We start from the raw sequence: 16,979 nt of genomic DNA on the forward strand, positions 1-16,979 counted from the left end.
ATATATATATATATATATATATATATATATATATATACATATATATAATGGGTGTAAACTGACCACCCCTTTAATTTGAGGAAACTATGCCTTATAATTTTTTAATTGCTTAAAAGTTGTTTTCTCAAATTACTGGGGTATGTTAAGATTAATCTATGGAGGCAAAGTCCACCACTGGCCATCCCTGGCTCCACCATTGTACCTGGATAAAACTGCTCTCTCCACTGTCTCTCTGTCACCGTCTGCTGCCTCTGACAAGAAAACAAAAACCTCCCTCTGTTCTTCTGCACAGTGTAACTCCTACACACTTGAACATCTTGCACCAAAAATATTAAAGTTTATTTACTTTATCCGTTTAATTCCAATTCAGAAAAACTCTCATCTCCAAAACTGCAAACTTTCAGTGTTCAAATCCCTCAGAGCTGGGAAACATCGGTGTAGCACTTGTTTGGACTGAATACTGCTTTTATAACACCTTTAAAAGGTTTTCTCTTCTCACTCACCCGACACAACGTTCCAGTATTTAATTACTGCAAAATAAAGCTGAGGCTTAACGTACGGCTCATTGTGTTGACAGCTGAGCATTTGGGTTGTTTGGAGAAGATGTTAAGGTGTGTTTTGAAGGAAGATGGTAGAGTGTCAGTGTGTGTGATGAAGCTCTGAGCCGATTGAACCAGAAGTCCTGGGTCAGCTGAAATCAACAATCTTTACAGAAGCGTGAAGGCTCAGGGATCAGCTGACTTATAATGTTCTACTGAGTTTGAACAAACAAAACAGAAACTTCACTGTCAGAAACTAAGAAATAGCACCCTGAAGAGAGCTAAACGTATAATTTAGCTTCATCTAGAAGATGCTTTTTTCATTTTGTATATTTTTGTGTTCAGTGTGTTGTGTTTTATTACAAATACACAAATAAAAATAAGAAGCTACACAAACATGTTTTGGTAATTAGTGATTTTTGAAATTTCCACACAGATAAACCTAAAACACCACTTCAGTGTAACATGGGGGGTCCATGTGTAGAGCATCTATAAATGTCTAGTCATCATGAAGTCCTTCACGTATGTCTGAATGAGTGATGGACGAGCTGCTAATGTTTACTCAGCAGGCTTGTGTTATGTTGCGTTGTGTGTTGTCCCAGCTGGTCTGTAGGGGAGTGGGGGCCGTGCAGTCGGACCTGTGGAGGAGGGGAGCAGGCACGGCTTGTCCGCTGTGGCCAAAGAACCAGCCAAACCAACATGGATGTCCTCGCTGACTCTGGCTGTGCCCAGTCAGCTCCCGTTAGAAGGCAGGCCTGCAACACGGACCGCTGTCCACCGGTTTGGACCACTGGGCCGTGGTCACAGGTAAGCATGTCAAGAAACACATGCATCGAGTCAGGCTGATCATTTTATTGATGTAAGAACAGATTCTGGTAATGCAAATATGGAAAGAAACAGTAAAGTTACCCATTCTGCCTCTCTCCACGTGAGCTTTGATGACTTGAACACATTCTACATCAGTCATCTCGCTCTGAACCACGAATGATTCCTCTGAGTCTTGCTCTTTGTTCTGATTTAGGTCATTTACAATATGTTTGGTCATTTGTCTCATTGTTAAACTTTTCTCCAACATTTTACACTAAACACAGGTGTCCACTTTACTTTTCCCCAGCACGTTGTGCTACCGTTTAGTGCATTGGTGTCTCATAAAGCGTGTATCTTGTAGCAGTGAAAGGCACACGAGTGGAAAACTACAAAATGTCTACATTTTAATGTGTATTTTGAAAATACTCTAAAAACATTGTGGGAGTAAGATGTTGTTTGCAGAAACCTTTGAAAGTTCGGACAGCTCAGAGGTTGGTGTGTGACATCATCAACAGTCAGTTGAACATTCAGTGTAAAAGAAATTCCAAAACCATTGATCTTAAACTATGATTGTTTAAAAATCAATAACGATATCAAAACACCAGTTCAGTAATGTAAAGTCCATTCTCTTTGACTTCTTCAAACCTTGGATGAGGTTTTCATTGTGAAATGTGCAGAGCATCTCGAGTTTTGGCCTTTTTTTTTCCCACTCATTTTGCCAAAATCTCAAGGTTGTGTTTGGGGAATTCTCTCACCATTTTTATAAATTTATGTCGTACGATGTTCCTCTACAAAAAGACAGAGCCCATTATTCCCAGTCGAGCTGCACATTTTGAAGGAGAATCTTCATGTTGTTAATTTTGTTTAGGTTTTTTTGTAATGCAAGGCAAGAAAGCAACAAAAATTATGAACAGAATGGTGATTTAATCCTTATGCATTGCCCCCCTTAATAATAAAATTAGATTATTACGATGGAAATATATGTAAGATAATATATTTAAAACTATGTGAATAGTTCAGTGTCCCCGATTAGATGGCATTTGTTTATTTCATTTTATTTTCAATCTATGTGTAAAGCTGGATACGTCCAAATATTTCTAATAAATATTTGTACATACCAACCATACCACTTTATTTATAAAGCACTTAAAACATCAACAATGCCAACCAAAGTGCTGTACAGCAGAAACAAACAAGCAAAGCACACAGCAAACTATACATAAATCCAAATGGAAGAAGATAATAACTAAATGGCTAACATTGTAGAACACAGACAGGTTAAAAACAAATCACACCGCATCAAAAGCCATGGAATAAAAGTGTGTTTTTAAGTAAGACTTAAGAACAGTGAGAAAGGGGCCCTGCCTGACATGCAGTGGTCAGTCATTCCACAGTTTTGGACCTGCAGCAGAGAAGGCCCTGTCACCTCTGAGCTTATGACAAGTTCCTGGAACCAATAGAAACATCTGATCTGCTGACCTCAGAGAGCGCTGTGGGACATATGGCTAAACGGCTAAACGGCTAAACTAAAACATTTACCGAATAAATATCAAAGTGAATTTAGAGCAATTCTTTTGTTTTAAAATTTTATTGTATTTATATAATAATAATAATAATGTCATCACAATGTCAGCACTGTATGTTTCCATACAATGGCGAAATTAGTCTCTGCATTTAGCCCATCCACCACCAGGTGGTGCAGTGGGCAGCTATTGAGGGCGCCGGGGGGGCATTTTGGGGATGAGGCGTGCTGCCCAGAGACGCCACGTGATGTGCAGTGACTGGGGATCGAACCTGGGACTTTTGGGTCCCAAGCCGGCTGCCCTGCCTCTACACCATCTCGGCCCCCATTAAATTCTTAAAACCAAATATGAACAAATTTCAATGTTTTTCCTTTTTGCATTCCCACTGATATGAAAAAAATATTGATATGTAATTATGTATTAATTATTATTAATTGTGTATATTATCATTGCCTTTGTCTATTAGTCCATTGTAAATATGTTGGATGTTTTAACAAAAATGCTCAAAGAAATCTGAATTTCTCAAAAACCTGTTGTGCCTGTTGTGTGTTACCATGAACTAACACTACACGTCACCGTCGTGTCTCTTTTTTATTTGCAGTGTTCTCGTAAGTGTGGCAGCGGTCTGAAGAGGAGAACTGTTGTGTGTTCGAGCAACGACACAGGAGCTCAGACTTACACGCTGCCTGATGGCGAGTGTGCAGGTCTGCAGAAACCTGCCAGTCAAGAATCCTGCTTCCTCAGACGCTGCCAGAAACAACGCAAGCTCCAGTGGTTTGTCTCCCAGTGGCAGCAGGTAAATTCACTGGTGAAGATGGGCAGAGATACAGGATATGTATAAAGTTTTGTGTTAAAAAATCATTTCTGTTCTGTTTTTGGTGTTCAGTGTTCAGCAACGTGTGGCCGTGGATATCAGGCTCGCCTCATCAAATGTGCAGAGAAGGTCTGCTTTGTTAATGTTGTAGGATTTTGTCATTTCTAATTATTGAACAACTTTTTGTGAACATTATGGCAGTTATTAATTGACAGTTTTTAATCCTGGCTCTTAAGTAAAGAACAGAACTGTTTTGTTTGGGGTTTTTTGGTAGCAGACTGTCAGCTTATGGTGATTTTTTTTTTTTTTTGTGATTTTGACTGAATTTTTGACTTTCATATTAAAGGATGCAGCTGGAAAATACAGAGAGCTCACTGACAAAAAGTGCCACCATGTTCCCAAGCCCACAGTGGAGCTGCAGAGGCCCTGCACCCTGTCTGAATGTCCCACCCGCACAACGCCCCCAGTCCATCAATGGAGGACACCCCACCACTCCCATCCGTCTGCACCCCTCCCTCACATTCCACTTTCACCAAGATGGAACTCGTCTCCCTGGTCTCAGGTGAGTTAGAATAAAGTGGTGACCTATTTTAGACGAGCATCAAGTTTTGGTGATCGACAGAAGGTCTCCATTGTCACCACCTTGTCTCCTTGTATAGTGCTCAGTAACATGTGGAGGAGGGGTTCAGAGCAGGAGGGTCCAATGCCAGATTCAGACTAAACCATCATCTGGCTGCTCCCTCCATCTTAAACCACCAACATCACAGGCCTGTAACACCAACTTCTGCTCACAACCTGAAAAGAAAGGTACCTAATCTCTTACAGGATGTCTTCAAAGTAGGTACAAGCTTCCACAGTTCACTTTTGTTTTCTTCTTCCACAGACCTCACCTGTAGGGATTACTTCACCTGGTGCTACCTGGTGCCCCAGCACGGAGTCTGTAACCACAAGTTCTACGGCAAGCAGTGCTGCCATTCCTGTTCAAACTCAAACCTCTAATCATCCAGAGGGACTCTGTCTGTCACACAGACACATGTAGCTCAGATAGTCAAAGGATTCTATTTGGTGGTAAAATGTGATGTTTTGCATGAAGCGAGTGGTGAGCACTGAAAACAGTGCATCTCTGTGGATGTGCAGGAGTGCTGCAACCCCATTTTAATTCTCTGGATACGAGAATCTGATCAGACTCAAGAAATGTGATCAGAAATGAGCAAAGGACGGTGAGAAGAAACTATGGAAATACAAACTTGATGACAGCTAACAGGACTAGCGTGTCCAAACAGCAGCAATCCAGCTGTTGTCGAGGGTTCAAACGCTGCCACACTGCAAGAAACATTATGTTCTGATCTGCGCTGCTCTTATTGTACATCTGAGGTCTGACAGTGAAAAGGGATGCTTCACAAAGGCAACGTAATAAATTATAAACTTGCCATAAGCTTAAACTACTAAAATCAGCCAAGCTACAATTTCTGAAGTGCAGTACATTAACGAGGTTCAAGATTCTTTATTGTCATTCACATCACATGGTACATGAGGTGGAACGAAAACAGACCGCTACATAAAAATGTATCCACTTAAGATCTATTTAGAGTCAGGAAGAGGTTGCGTGAACACGCGTTCATACGTGTTGGTGCTACAGCCTGCCAGAAAGCAGTGGGATATTCTAAAGATTCAGGAAAAATACTAAAAATTGTGTTACCTGTGTACAGTATTGTTTGTTTTATTTATTTGCTGGAAGACTATGTTAAAAAGCCTTATGAATACATCACTTTAAACCAGCTAAATATTGCGTATTGGATTTTTTTTTTTTTTTATGTAATGAAAAACCCACAACTGCTTAGGGAAATAAATGTGTTTAATTTAGGTGAGAATGTAACTGTTAATTGAATTTTTTTTGATAATAACCATTAATGTGTGTTATTTAAAAAGTCACTGGTCAAAACCAACTGGCAGGTGATGAATTGTTTCTGTTGCTTTATGCCTTTTTACAGTATATGTAAATTAAACCAAAAAGCATTAAGAAAAGTGAGTCGTGCCAGCGACGCAGCTGCAGCTGAGTCAGCTGATGTCATTCTGTGTGACTGAATTTCATCTTCCACAGAGAATCAACTTTGAAACTGTAAACGGATACGTGCTAAATGGAAAACGGCTCAGGATGGAAATGTAATCTCCTCAGCTGAATTTGTTCTGATGATGTGTTTAAGTGGGATTGGTTCTGTCATCAGAGCCTGTCTGCCTTTCAACATGTGATTAGTGTCACCATCATCATATGGACTCGACTGGTGCTTTAAACTTCTGTGTTTTTATTACTCAGCTTTGTACCTTTGAGATTTAACAACTGTAATCTAGGTTTATCAATTTAAACACATGCCTTAACTCTAGTTCTTGTCTCATTTTATTGTCTGTCCACAACTCACAAGGTACATTCTCTATTTTAAACATTTTAAACACACCTGATATATTTATTCAAAGTTCTTTTTTTTTTTTCCCCTCAAACAAACATTGAGACCGAATTCACCATTGGGACTTTCATTCAACCTTTATTTATACAGGTTAGTTTCATTGAGCCCCGAGGACTCATAAGAACACAGATGAGGTACAGACAATCATATAAAAGCATATAAAATGAAAAGTAAGTAAGAGAAATTATTAAAAAAACTACTCCTCCTTGAATCGTCACCTTATCGTGGTGGAGGAGTTTGTGCACCTGAATGATCCTAGGATCTATGCTATTGGGACAATTATATTTGCCCCTGGTAGGGTCTCCCAAGGCAGATTAGTCCTAGGTGACAGGTCAGACAAAGAGCGATTCAGAAGATTTTTATGGACAGGAAAAAACAAGGAACTTGGTGTCCCTTGCCCGGACGTGTGTTACCAGGGCCCCACCCTGGAGCCAGGCCTGGGAGAGGGGCTCGTCGGCGAGCGCCTGGTGACCGGGTCTCTACCCATAGAGTCCAGTCGGGCTCAGCCTGAAGGAGCAGCATGGGTTTGCCTTCCTGTGGACCCACCACCTGCAGGAAGGGCCATAAAAGACTGGTGCATGATGCCATGGGCAGTGGCCAAAGGCAGGGATCTTGGCGCTCGACCCTGACTTACTAAAATTGGCTCTTGGGACATGGAATGTAACCCTCTCGTGATTTGCTGTGAACATTTTTAATGGGAGTTGTTTAAAGATAACAACAAACCATTTTGGTCTTGGGCTAACCATGAGCTTATCAATCCAGTCAGAACTGAACTTAGTTTTTCTCCAAACTAAAGTAATTCAACGAGCTACATCTACTACAGGTAAGATATAATTTGTACACATTTCCAAAGAACCCGCAGCACGGTGGCGCAACTGGTAGAGCTGCTGCCTCTCAGCAAGCAGGTCCTTGGTTCAAACCCCGGTCCAGGGGCCTTCTGGGTGGAGTTTGCATGTTCTCTCCGTGCATGCGTGGGTTTTCTCCGGGTACTCCGGTTTCCTCCCACAGACCAAAAACATGCATGTTAGGCTGATTGGTAACTTTAAATTGTCCCTAGGTGTGAGTGAGAGAGTGAATGGTTGTTTGTCTCGTTTGTCTCTATGTGGCCCTGTGATGGACTTGCGACCCGTCCAGGGTGTACCCCGCCCCTCGCACAGTGATTGCTGGACATGGGCACCAGCGACCCCCGTGACCCAAAATGGAATAAACGGGTAAAGAAAATGGATGGATGGATGGATTTCCAAAGAACCCCATTTCAAAAATATCTGAACTAACCCTTTATGATAGATACAATGGAATTGTACAATGAATGATCCAATTATTACAATTTAATTCAGTTTCAATTCAGTTTATTTATACAGCGCCAAGTCACAACAGAAGTCATCTCAGGGCACTGAACAGAAACATTCATATATATAAAATAATAATTTAACTTGATTTATCTGAGGAGCAGACTGCTTTGAGTTTAACTCCATCACAGACTTATCTTGAGCAAGCATGAAGGTGACAGTGGAAAGGAAAAACTTTCTCATGAGGAAGAAACCTTTAGCAGGATCAGGCTCAGGAGAAGCTTCTTCAACCAGCTGGGTTTGAGAGGAACAGATACACAATGGCAGGTCAACAATCACATGCTAAGATAGAAATAGTATAAAATGAAAACTGTTCAATTTTAACAATTCATTTAAGGAAATCAGGTCAATTTGTCCTCTAGTAATCTAAGCTTAAGATAGCATAACAAGCCAACCCTAACTATAGCATATGTCAAAAAGGAAAGTCTTAAGCCCAGTCTTAAAACTGGACAATGTGTCAGCCTCACAGACAGAAACTGGAAGTTGGTTCCACAAGAGAGGAGCCTGATAACTGAAAGATCTTCCTCCCAGTCTGCTTTTGGAAACTCTAGGGACCACAAGTAAGCCTGCAGTCTGAGGGTGAAGTGTTCTGTTAAAAGAATATGGAGCAATAAGAGCTCAAATATAAGATGGAGCTAGGTTGTTGAGAGCTTTGTAGGTTAGAAGTAACATTTTGAATTCAATTCTGGACTTGGCAGGGAGCCAATGGAGAGAAGCTAAAACTGGAGAGATATGATCAGTTAAGACTCTGGCAGCAGCATTTTGGATCAACTGAAGACTTTTTAAAGAAGCATTTGGACATCCAGATAATAAACCATTGTAATAGTCCAGTCTAGACGTGACAAATGCATGAACCAGTTTTTCTGCATCATTTTAGATAAGATGTTTCTAATTTTAACAATATTACGCAGTTAGAAGAAGACGGTTCTAGTAACTTTTTAATGTGGGGGATAAAAGACACGTCCTGATCAAAAATAACACCAAGATTTTTAACATTAGAGCTGGAGGCCAAATTAATGCCATCCAAGGACAGCGAAAGACAAAAAAATTAATTCTTAAGATGCTCAGGTCCAAAAACTAAAACCTCAGTCTTGTTTGTGTTCAAAAACAGACAAAATTAGGTCATCCAGTTTTTTATGTCTTTAAGGCATGTTTGTAGTAAGGGTGCATTCACACCAGCCCTGTTTAGTCCGCTTTAATCAAACTCTAGTCCATTTGCCTAGAAAGTCCGGTTCGTTTGGGGAGGTGTGAATGTGCAATCAAACTCTGATGCGGACCAAAAAAGCTAACTCTGGTCCGCCTAAATACCTAGGTTTCAGTTCGGTTGAAGTGAATTCTAGCACGGTTCGAATGCACTGAATGCAAGTGGACCAGAGACTGCTCCAAAAGCAGGAAGTGGACTACAGCGCACATTTCTCTGACCTCATACAGGGTCGTATTATTATATTACCTTGTGTGAAAACAACATTCTCCATGGTCTTCTGTCTCATCTTCTGCTCATGCTGAGTCCATTGCTGAAAAATTACAAAACAGAAATCTTAAAACCACTAAATTTTGATGCCACTCCGTTTTTGTTTTTATTTCCAGAATAAGTGTCTTCTTCAGAGGTTTTTGTGTCGTTTCCTTCAGTAGTTCTTGGTGCAGCGTCACCACAGTCAAGGGGGGAACAGGTTGGCTTGACTTACTCAATGGGGGGTATGTACATACATGGTATGTAACCGTTTATTAGAGACAAATTAAGCAGATGTGGTTATTAATTAACGGAAATACATCTTTAAACAGTCTGGTTGGGATGGGATCTAGCCGACAGGTGGATGGTTTGGATGAAGTTATTATTACTGACAATTCAGAGAGCTCATCAGGACATAAACAGTCCAACCATAAATCAGGTTCTTGTGACATTTTTAAAGTTGTCTCATCTGACACAGAACCAGAGGTAATACTAGGAATGTTGGTTTGAATTTTTCCCTTAATTGAAACAATTTTATTTATAAAGAATCTCATGAAGTTATCATTGCTTATAGTTGTAGGGATACATGAATCAACAGAGATAGGGTATTTCATTAGACTAGCTGGTACTGAAAAGAAACCTGGGGTTATTTTTATTCTCATCAATTAAAGATGAATAATATAAAGTTCAAGCTTTATGGAGTGCTTTTTTGTACGTTAGCAGGCTATCTCTCCAGGATAAGAAAGATTCCTCAACTTTAGTGGAGTGCCATTTTCTTTCCAGCTTTCTAGATGTCTGTTTTAAAGTACGTAAATTAGAATTGAACCAAGGAGCTAATCTCCTCTGATTGATTATTTTCTTTTTCAGCAGAGCAGCTTTATTGAGTGAAGTTTGCAAAGTAGTTGTAAAATTATCAATTAGATGATCTAAGTCACTGCGCTCTGATGTATTCCTCTGCATGACAGAGGAAAATGATGGAAGAGGATCTTTAAATTTGGTGTCAGCGTTTTCTGATAAGCACCTGCTAAGGTGGGTGAAATGTATTCTCAGTGACTGTGTAGTCATTTAATGTAAACTCAAAGGTAAGAAAAATCCAACAATTTTAGCAAACATGAAACAAATAAAATAACAGCTACAAGGAGATTTATTTATTTTATAAAGTTTATGAAGGGTCATGTGGCAAAGAATTAGTGAACTGTGTCCACTGCCTTTTTGTTGGTCTTGGGGAAATCTGTATCTGAAAATACTATAGTGATCCAGGGTTTAAAAAAAAACAAATATTTCATTGTGTGGCTGATGCGCAACATGTTATAGCCTAACACATTTTGAAAGAAACAACACAGAGCTATCTCTGATCATGCAGCAGAGCATACTGTGAAACAATGAGGTTCCTTCAGGACTGCAGGTTGAAGCTAAGAGCCAGTCTTCAGTGTGCAGTGATGTGCAACACCTAATCCACGGCTCTGACTAACAGCAATGCCAACATGGTATTAGCCATTTCAACACTTATGACATATTGGGTCTGGGCTCCTCGCTTCAGTCTTCTTATTACTAGTCAGAGAGACGCTCTTGGTTAAAACAAAATGACTATTGTTGTAATCCTGGGGGTACAGTTCTGAGGCCTTCAACTGGAGTAGATGGGTGTAGCAGAACATTATATACACTATAAGTATAAATAAGAACTTGTCATGTTTATTCTAATAAATAAATTAACTAACTTTTTAAAATGTTAAATACACAGATACATATCAGACAAAGGCTTCCTGTAGATCACAAAGGTGAGAGATACAAATCTGGCCACATCCAAAATGTTACCTTTCTCATGTCCGGTAACACAAACAGATTATCTGTGAGAGACAGACAGGAAGATGGAAAGCTTACACAGCACTCACCTTTCCGACTTTAAAGGAGCAGGGCTATCTCTGAACTGCATCTGTTTGGAAAGAGGTGGTTCTTTAGCCTGGAGGCAGCACTCAGACAGAAAGGTTCATCTGAAGTTACAGGCCTATTATCATTCCATCAGGATGCACCTACAAACTTTCCACTCAGCTACCGCGACAAAACTTGCTGCCACACAATTCAAGCCTGCGTGACACCAAGGGGGAAATAAATCCACGATAATCTAACTTTTAGAAGTAAAAGTTTAAAATGAGACTTTAAGAAGTATAGTGGTAATTGACTGTCATTGATCTAACTGGAATAAGTTATCCATCTGAGTTTGTCCTCAGTCTCAGTGAGAACCACATAAATACAGATCTGCTTGGTAATATCCACAACAATGAAGGTTCCAGATGATTACACAAAAACACAGCTCTGTGTATGACAGGGTTACCAAGCCTTGATCTCACGGACACTAATGTCTTTAATTTATCTGCACACAATCTGGATGAGCAATTAGTCAGCGATGTGTGCAAATATCTATCTATCAGCAGCCTGTTTGCTGTTTGGCATGTTTATCTGCATCATCATCATCCTTACTGACAGATTCATTCATTCATTCAACCTTGATGCTTCTCAGCTGTTTAGTCTCACAGAAGATCTCCTGTTGCTGAGTTCATGTCTGAATGGGCGGCTGCAGACAATATCTTGACCTGTTTGTGCAGAAAAAGTCAAGGGATAATGAGGAAAAGTTGTTTTGCTCTGCACTATTAGAGAAAAGGCTAAAACATGCTGTTTAAAATGATCATAAAGTTAATATAGCTGATTTTTATTTCTCTAAATTAACTACAATTTAATGTTTTTATGTCTAATTGCATAGGATTCATAATTCTCATTCATAATCGGGCCAAATGTAAAAGGTTTGCTGTGGTGATGTGTTAGTGTGCAGCAAGAGAAAAGGAAATGGGCGTTAAATGGTTTAAACTAGTATAACATCCCCCTCTACCGGCAGAAGTTGAATAATACCTATAGCGCGTGAGAATTCAATAATCAGTAGTGATTTGTATTTATGAAATACTTCTTGTTGTCAACCACAAAACGTTTTTATTATTATTTATTTATGGTTAAAGCAAAATGATTTGTGGAAAAAAAAAGAAATAAAATATTACGTTCCCTGACCGGGAATCGAACCCGGGCCGCGGCGGTGAGAGCGCCGAATCCTAACCACTAGACCACCAGGGAAGGTACTAAGTACTATTGCACATTTTTAAATGGACATACAAAAGTGGTCAAAACCTTGTTTTTACTTCAGATCCAATAAAAGATTACAAACAAAACAACCGGACTTTAAGTCTAGTTGTTTTGTTTGTAATCTTTTTTGGATTACCATGTCCTGGATAACTGAGAATCTTGATCAGCGTTTTGCTTCAGATGTGTAAGTTTCCAGGAACAAGGCACTGTCCCAATAAAAAGCTGCACAAGTAGCGGTACAGCTTGTTACCGGACCATACCATACCAATTTATTTATAGAGCACTTAAAACAGCAACAAGGCCAACCAAAGTGCTGTACAAAAGAAAACAAACATGCACAGCAGACAGGAAAACGTAAAATAAAAATACAGATACAAATAGCAGCAGAAGCTAACTAAAATGGCCAACAGTGTAGAGAACAGACCAGACCAAAACAAATCACAACGTGTTAAAGGCAAGAGAATAGAAGTGGGTCTTCAAGCGAGACTTAAAGACTGAGAGTGTGGGAGCCTGCCGGACACTCAGTGGCAACTCATTCCACAGTCGTGGACCTGCAACAGAGAAAGCCCTGTCACCTCTGAGCTTACGACGGGTTTCTGGGACTGAGAGAAACATCTGGTCTGCTGACCTCAGAGAGCGCGGTGGGACATATGGCTGCAGAAGATCAGTGAGATAGGATGGGGCGGAACTGTTCAGTGATTTAAAAACGTACATGAGAATTCTGAATTGGATCCGAAGGAGAATGGGTAGCCAGTGCAGGGAGGCCAAAACTGGCGTGATGTGCTCTCTATAGCCTGTACCAGTTAAAAATCGGGCTGCAGCATTTTGGACCAGTTGTAGACGAGCAATGGAGGACTGACTGATTCCAAACAGAAGTGAAATGCAGTAATCAAGCCTAGATGTTATGAAGGCGTGGATCACTGTCTCAAGGTTCTTTTTGGAGCGTATAGGCTTCAGCTTAGACAGCCGTCTCAGCTGAAAAAAACAGGATTTGACCATCATGTTTACGTGACTGTTGAGTTTTAAGGACGGGTCCATTATCACCCCCAGATTAGTGACCTTTTGTTTCTCTAGCGGGGCTAGAGAGAAAAGGTCAATGTCATGGTTCATGAGTGAGCCACTGGGATGGAACAGCATGACTTCAGACTTCTTCTCATTGAAGCTTAAGAAGTTTAAAGCCATCCAGTCCCGGATGTCAGCCAGGCAGTCAAGAAGAGGCTGAATAGAGCGTGTGCCTCTGTGCCTCAGGGGGAAGTAAATTTGGCAATCATCGGTGTAGAAATGAAAGGGTATGTTGTGTTTGCGGAAAATAGCACCTAGTGGCAGCAGGTATAAAGAAAAGAGAAGGGGACGGAGGATGGACCCCTGCGGTACCCCCCACTGGAGCGCTGTCGATGCCGAACTAAAATCTTTGCTATTGACACAGAAGGTTCTGTCAGAGAGGTAGGACCCAAACCATTTAAGGGCTGACCCTGTGATGCCCACCCACTGCTCCAGTCTAGAAATGAGGATCTTGTGGTCAATGGTGTCAAAAGCAGATGTCAGGTCCAATAGGACAAGCAGCACAGAATCACCTGCGTCTGTGGATATGAAAATGTCATTAAAAACCTTCAGTAGAGCAGTTTCAGTGCTATGGAGAGATTTGAAGCCAGATTGAAATAACTCTAGGATAGCGTGATCCCCCAAAAACTGTTTCAACTGAGACTCCACAATTTTTTCCAGTAGTTTAGAGGTGAATGGGAGTCTGGAGACAGGCCGGAAGTTGGACATGACTGAGGGGTCAAGGTTAGGTTTTTTCAGGAGGGGCTGGACAGCAGCATGTTTTAAAGTTTTTGGCACCACACCTGAGGATAAACTGCTATTCAGAATAGCGAGAATAAAACCGCATCTTGTTCTCACTAATCCTAATTTAAAACACTAAGCTACTAACTCAAAATTTTCCAGAGGTTTCATCTAAAGCGCTTACATTTTTTTTTATATTTAGAGAGACAGTAAGCTCAAATCGCGGCCCTGCTGAACATTTACTCGTGTTTTTTAATATATATAAACACATGTATTTTCAATACAGTTACTTTATGGGTTTTTTTTTCGTTAGTATGTGAAATATTACGTACGGAGCCCGGTAGAATATGACTCTCTTACTTTTGCTGACACATAAAACATAATAATAATTTAAAAAATTGTAGATTTACATCGTACCCGCCCCTAAAATGCCTGCCCAAAAAAATAATCCGGGCTCTACAAATGTATATTTAGCTAAAAAAAAATACGCATACACTATTAAAATTTTGTACATTTATATATATTCGAATACATGCATAAATTATGATGTTATTGTAACGATGCAAAAAATCTTATACAACAATCTTTAGATTTACAACAGGCATTAAATAAGCTTCCCCTTGGGTCCTCCCCGCTTGGGTCCTTGGTCAACGTGGAACACACGAAAATGTGATGTTGTTTTGAACAATCTGAGTATGTGATTTCGGGAAACTGTGGTCATTTTTCACTCTATTTAATGTATTTGATGGACCCGAGTATACTACCATGATGCCGGGAGACAACCAGTCCAAAATGGCGCAAGTTGCCGTGGAAGCGACCGTTGGAAACTGCCAAAACTGCTCTATTTTGCATCAGGTCTGACATATTTCTAGCTATGTAAACAGTGTTCGAATGTTGTCACGCTTTCGCAATAATAAGCACGTTGCTAATCACGAACTTGCCCGTTTGTTTTGTGATATTTCCCTGTCTATCTCTTGACACAGAGCCTGACGGAATATGTGTCGTCATTTCTGGCATTAAAACAGAAGATAACCGTTTCAGAGTGAGTATCAACGAGTGACAAGTTGTCATGGTAACGCCTCAAAACGTCAAAATCTTGCGAAGCTGGTTTGATTAAAATACCTTCTATTTTGAGTTAGACTCTTTTTTGTCACTATTTAAAACAAGATTAAGATTCTGTATTTGTCAACACTGGCTTCACTGACCAACGAGCAGGTATTAGCTGTCAACATAATCAACAGCGTTCAATTTTTTTTTTTAATTACACGCTAAAATATTATTTTCCTTTTAAGAATTTGACTTTGTAATATATGTGTTAAAGCAAAAATGTGTTATTCTAATTTATTATTTAGATTTAAATCTTGACATCTTATTATTATTATTATTTTTTTAAATAAATTTTGAAATAGTGTTAATTTGATAAAGTGTGAGGAAAGAAAAACGCATAGCTAGACATCAATTAAACTTTTGGTGTTATTTTTTTACTTTTTTATGAAAGTAACCTCCAAAATCCATGGACTATGATAATAAATTATATAATACTGTATATATGTAGCCAGACAACACTGACTTTACGTGTTTTGTTTATGTTCTCTTTTCTCATTGTGTTTCTGCAGTGACACGATCAGACTTCAACAGCAGCTGAAAGACCTGCAGGTCCAGTTGGTTACTCTGGAGGAAAAGACAGCAGATTATAATTCTGTACAGGCAGAGCTGGAAGAAAAAAGGGTATTCTTTGTTCTTTCTGTTTTCATCATTCTACTTGTAGTCTCTATCCATCCATTATCTTCCACTTGTTCCAAAGTTGGGTCATGGGGGCATCAGCTTGAGCAGGGAGGCCCAGACATCTCTTTCCACAGCCACCTCTTCCCACAGCCACCTCTTCCAGCTTCTCTGGGAGGATTCCAAGGCGTTCCCAGGCCAACCGAAAGACGTAGTCTCTCCTGCGTGTCCTGGGTCTTCCTCAGGGTCTCCTCCCAATCAGGCGCCCAGGATGCATCCTTACCAGAGCTCATGACCATAGGTGAGGGTAGGAACGTAGACCGGACGGTAAACAGAGAGCTTCCCCTTACAGCTCAGCTCCCTCTTCACCACAACGGACCGATACAGAGTCCGCAATACTGCACATGCTGCACCAATCCATCTGTCAATCTCACGCTTCCTTCTTCCCTCAGTCGTGAACAAAAGATACTTGAACTCCTCCACTTGAGGCAGAACCTATTTGTAGTCTGTGTTTCTAAAGCATTCCTACTGTTGCGATCCATTTTACTTCCTGGCACGTAACTTGATGTTTGTTCTATTCATACATCAAAACATTTGGCTCATTCAGGACATTCCTGCTCTGACTTGTGGTATTTGTGCAATTTTTACTTTTTGAAATATTTAGCTTTGTCTGTCAACCATGTTTTTTTAATAGAAAATGAATGGAGCTCTTCACATTCGCAAAACCCTTTGAGCTGTTTACAACCACTCACTGCTCATTTCAGCTTTGGTTCTGATTCAGCTTCTTTCAGCTCTTTTCAGACTTAAGCTATTTTTATGTGGATTTCAGGTTTTTTTGCTTCTTTTTTCAGCTATGTTTTAGGTCATTTCAGATTTTTAGGTTATTTTCAGCCTCTTCTAATATCAGATTTTTTAATCTTTTCAGTTACGGTACCTTTCTTTGCTAGTACAGTAGTCCCTCGCTGTTTTGCGGTTCGTTTATCGCGGACTCGCTCTATTGCGGTTTTTCAAAACAAGATTGGACATGGCACACACTTGGCTGATTGATGGATGAGCTGCACGATCGGCATGGACTTTTTATTTAAAATAAATTATTTAGCACCTGCTGCTCTGTGCAGCCCAGAGCTGCAGAAAAAGCTTCCAGCCCATGCTGCAGGAAAAACTTCCTGCTGCAGCTGATCAGCTGTTCTCTGTTCAGAGTGCAGAAGTGGGCGTGGCCAAGAACGCTTGCAGGTGACCCAGTGCAGCCATAGCTGAGAGGAGGCATGGAGCTGAAAGCATGACATTCTGTGCTCTTTTAAAGCGTTTAGAGTTTAGAAACATTGTTTAAAATATTGCAAGAGTGTGGGAAGGGTTTAAAATGCCTTTATATATATATATATATATATATATATATATATAT

General features: G+C 40.1%; 2 protein-coding genes and 1 non-coding gene across 4 annotated transcripts in view; 2 read left to right on the plus strand and 1 right to left on the minus strand.

Moving 5' to 3' along the window:
* LOC119410172 (A disintegrin and metalloproteinase with thrombospondin motifs 16) overlaps positions 1–4,682 on the plus strand; it is a 104,902-nt gene extending 100,220 nt beyond the window's left edge. For both annotated transcript variants that reach the window (XM_037677084.1, XM_037677083.1), the window contains 6 exons: positions 1,142–1,346; positions 3,471–3,665; positions 3,756–3,812; positions 4,030–4,245; positions 4,343–4,490; positions 4,567–4,682. In XM_037677084.1, the coding sequence (XP_037533012.1) occupies positions 1,142–1,346; positions 3,471–3,665; positions 3,756–3,812; positions 4,030–4,245; positions 4,343–4,490; positions 4,567–4,682 (937 nt within the window). The remainder of the gene's footprint in view (positions 1–1,141; positions 1,347–3,470; positions 3,666–3,755; positions 3,813–4,029; positions 4,246–4,342; positions 4,491–4,566) is intronic.
* A 7,310-nt stretch (positions 4,683–11,992) lies between these two features.
* Positions 11,993–12,064, minus strand: trnae-cuc. Its single transcript has one exon. It is a non-coding gene; the product is annotated as a tRNA-Glu (tRNA).
* A 2,419-nt stretch (positions 12,065–14,483) lies between these two features.
* Positions 14,484–16,979, plus strand: part of ice1 (KIAA0947-like (H. sapiens)) — a 19,123-nt gene continuing 16,627 nt past the window's right edge. Inside the window, exons 1-3 of the mRNA XM_037677085.1 lie at positions 14,484–14,710; positions 14,839–14,897; positions 15,472–15,583. Of these exons, the coding sequence (XP_037533013.1) occupies positions 14,621–14,710; positions 14,839–14,897; positions 15,472–15,583 (261 nt within the window). The 5' untranslated portion in view covers positions 14,484–14,620. The remainder of the gene's footprint in view (positions 14,711–14,838; positions 14,898–15,471; positions 15,584–16,979) is intronic.

Source organism: Nematolebias whitei, chromosome 5 (genome assembly GCF_014905685.2).
Source record: "Nematolebias whitei isolate Nwh7 chromosome 5, NemWhi1, whole genome shotgun sequence".
Lineage (NCBI taxonomy): Eukaryota > Metazoa > Chordata > Actinopteri > Cyprinodontiformes > Rivulidae > Nematolebias > Nematolebias whitei.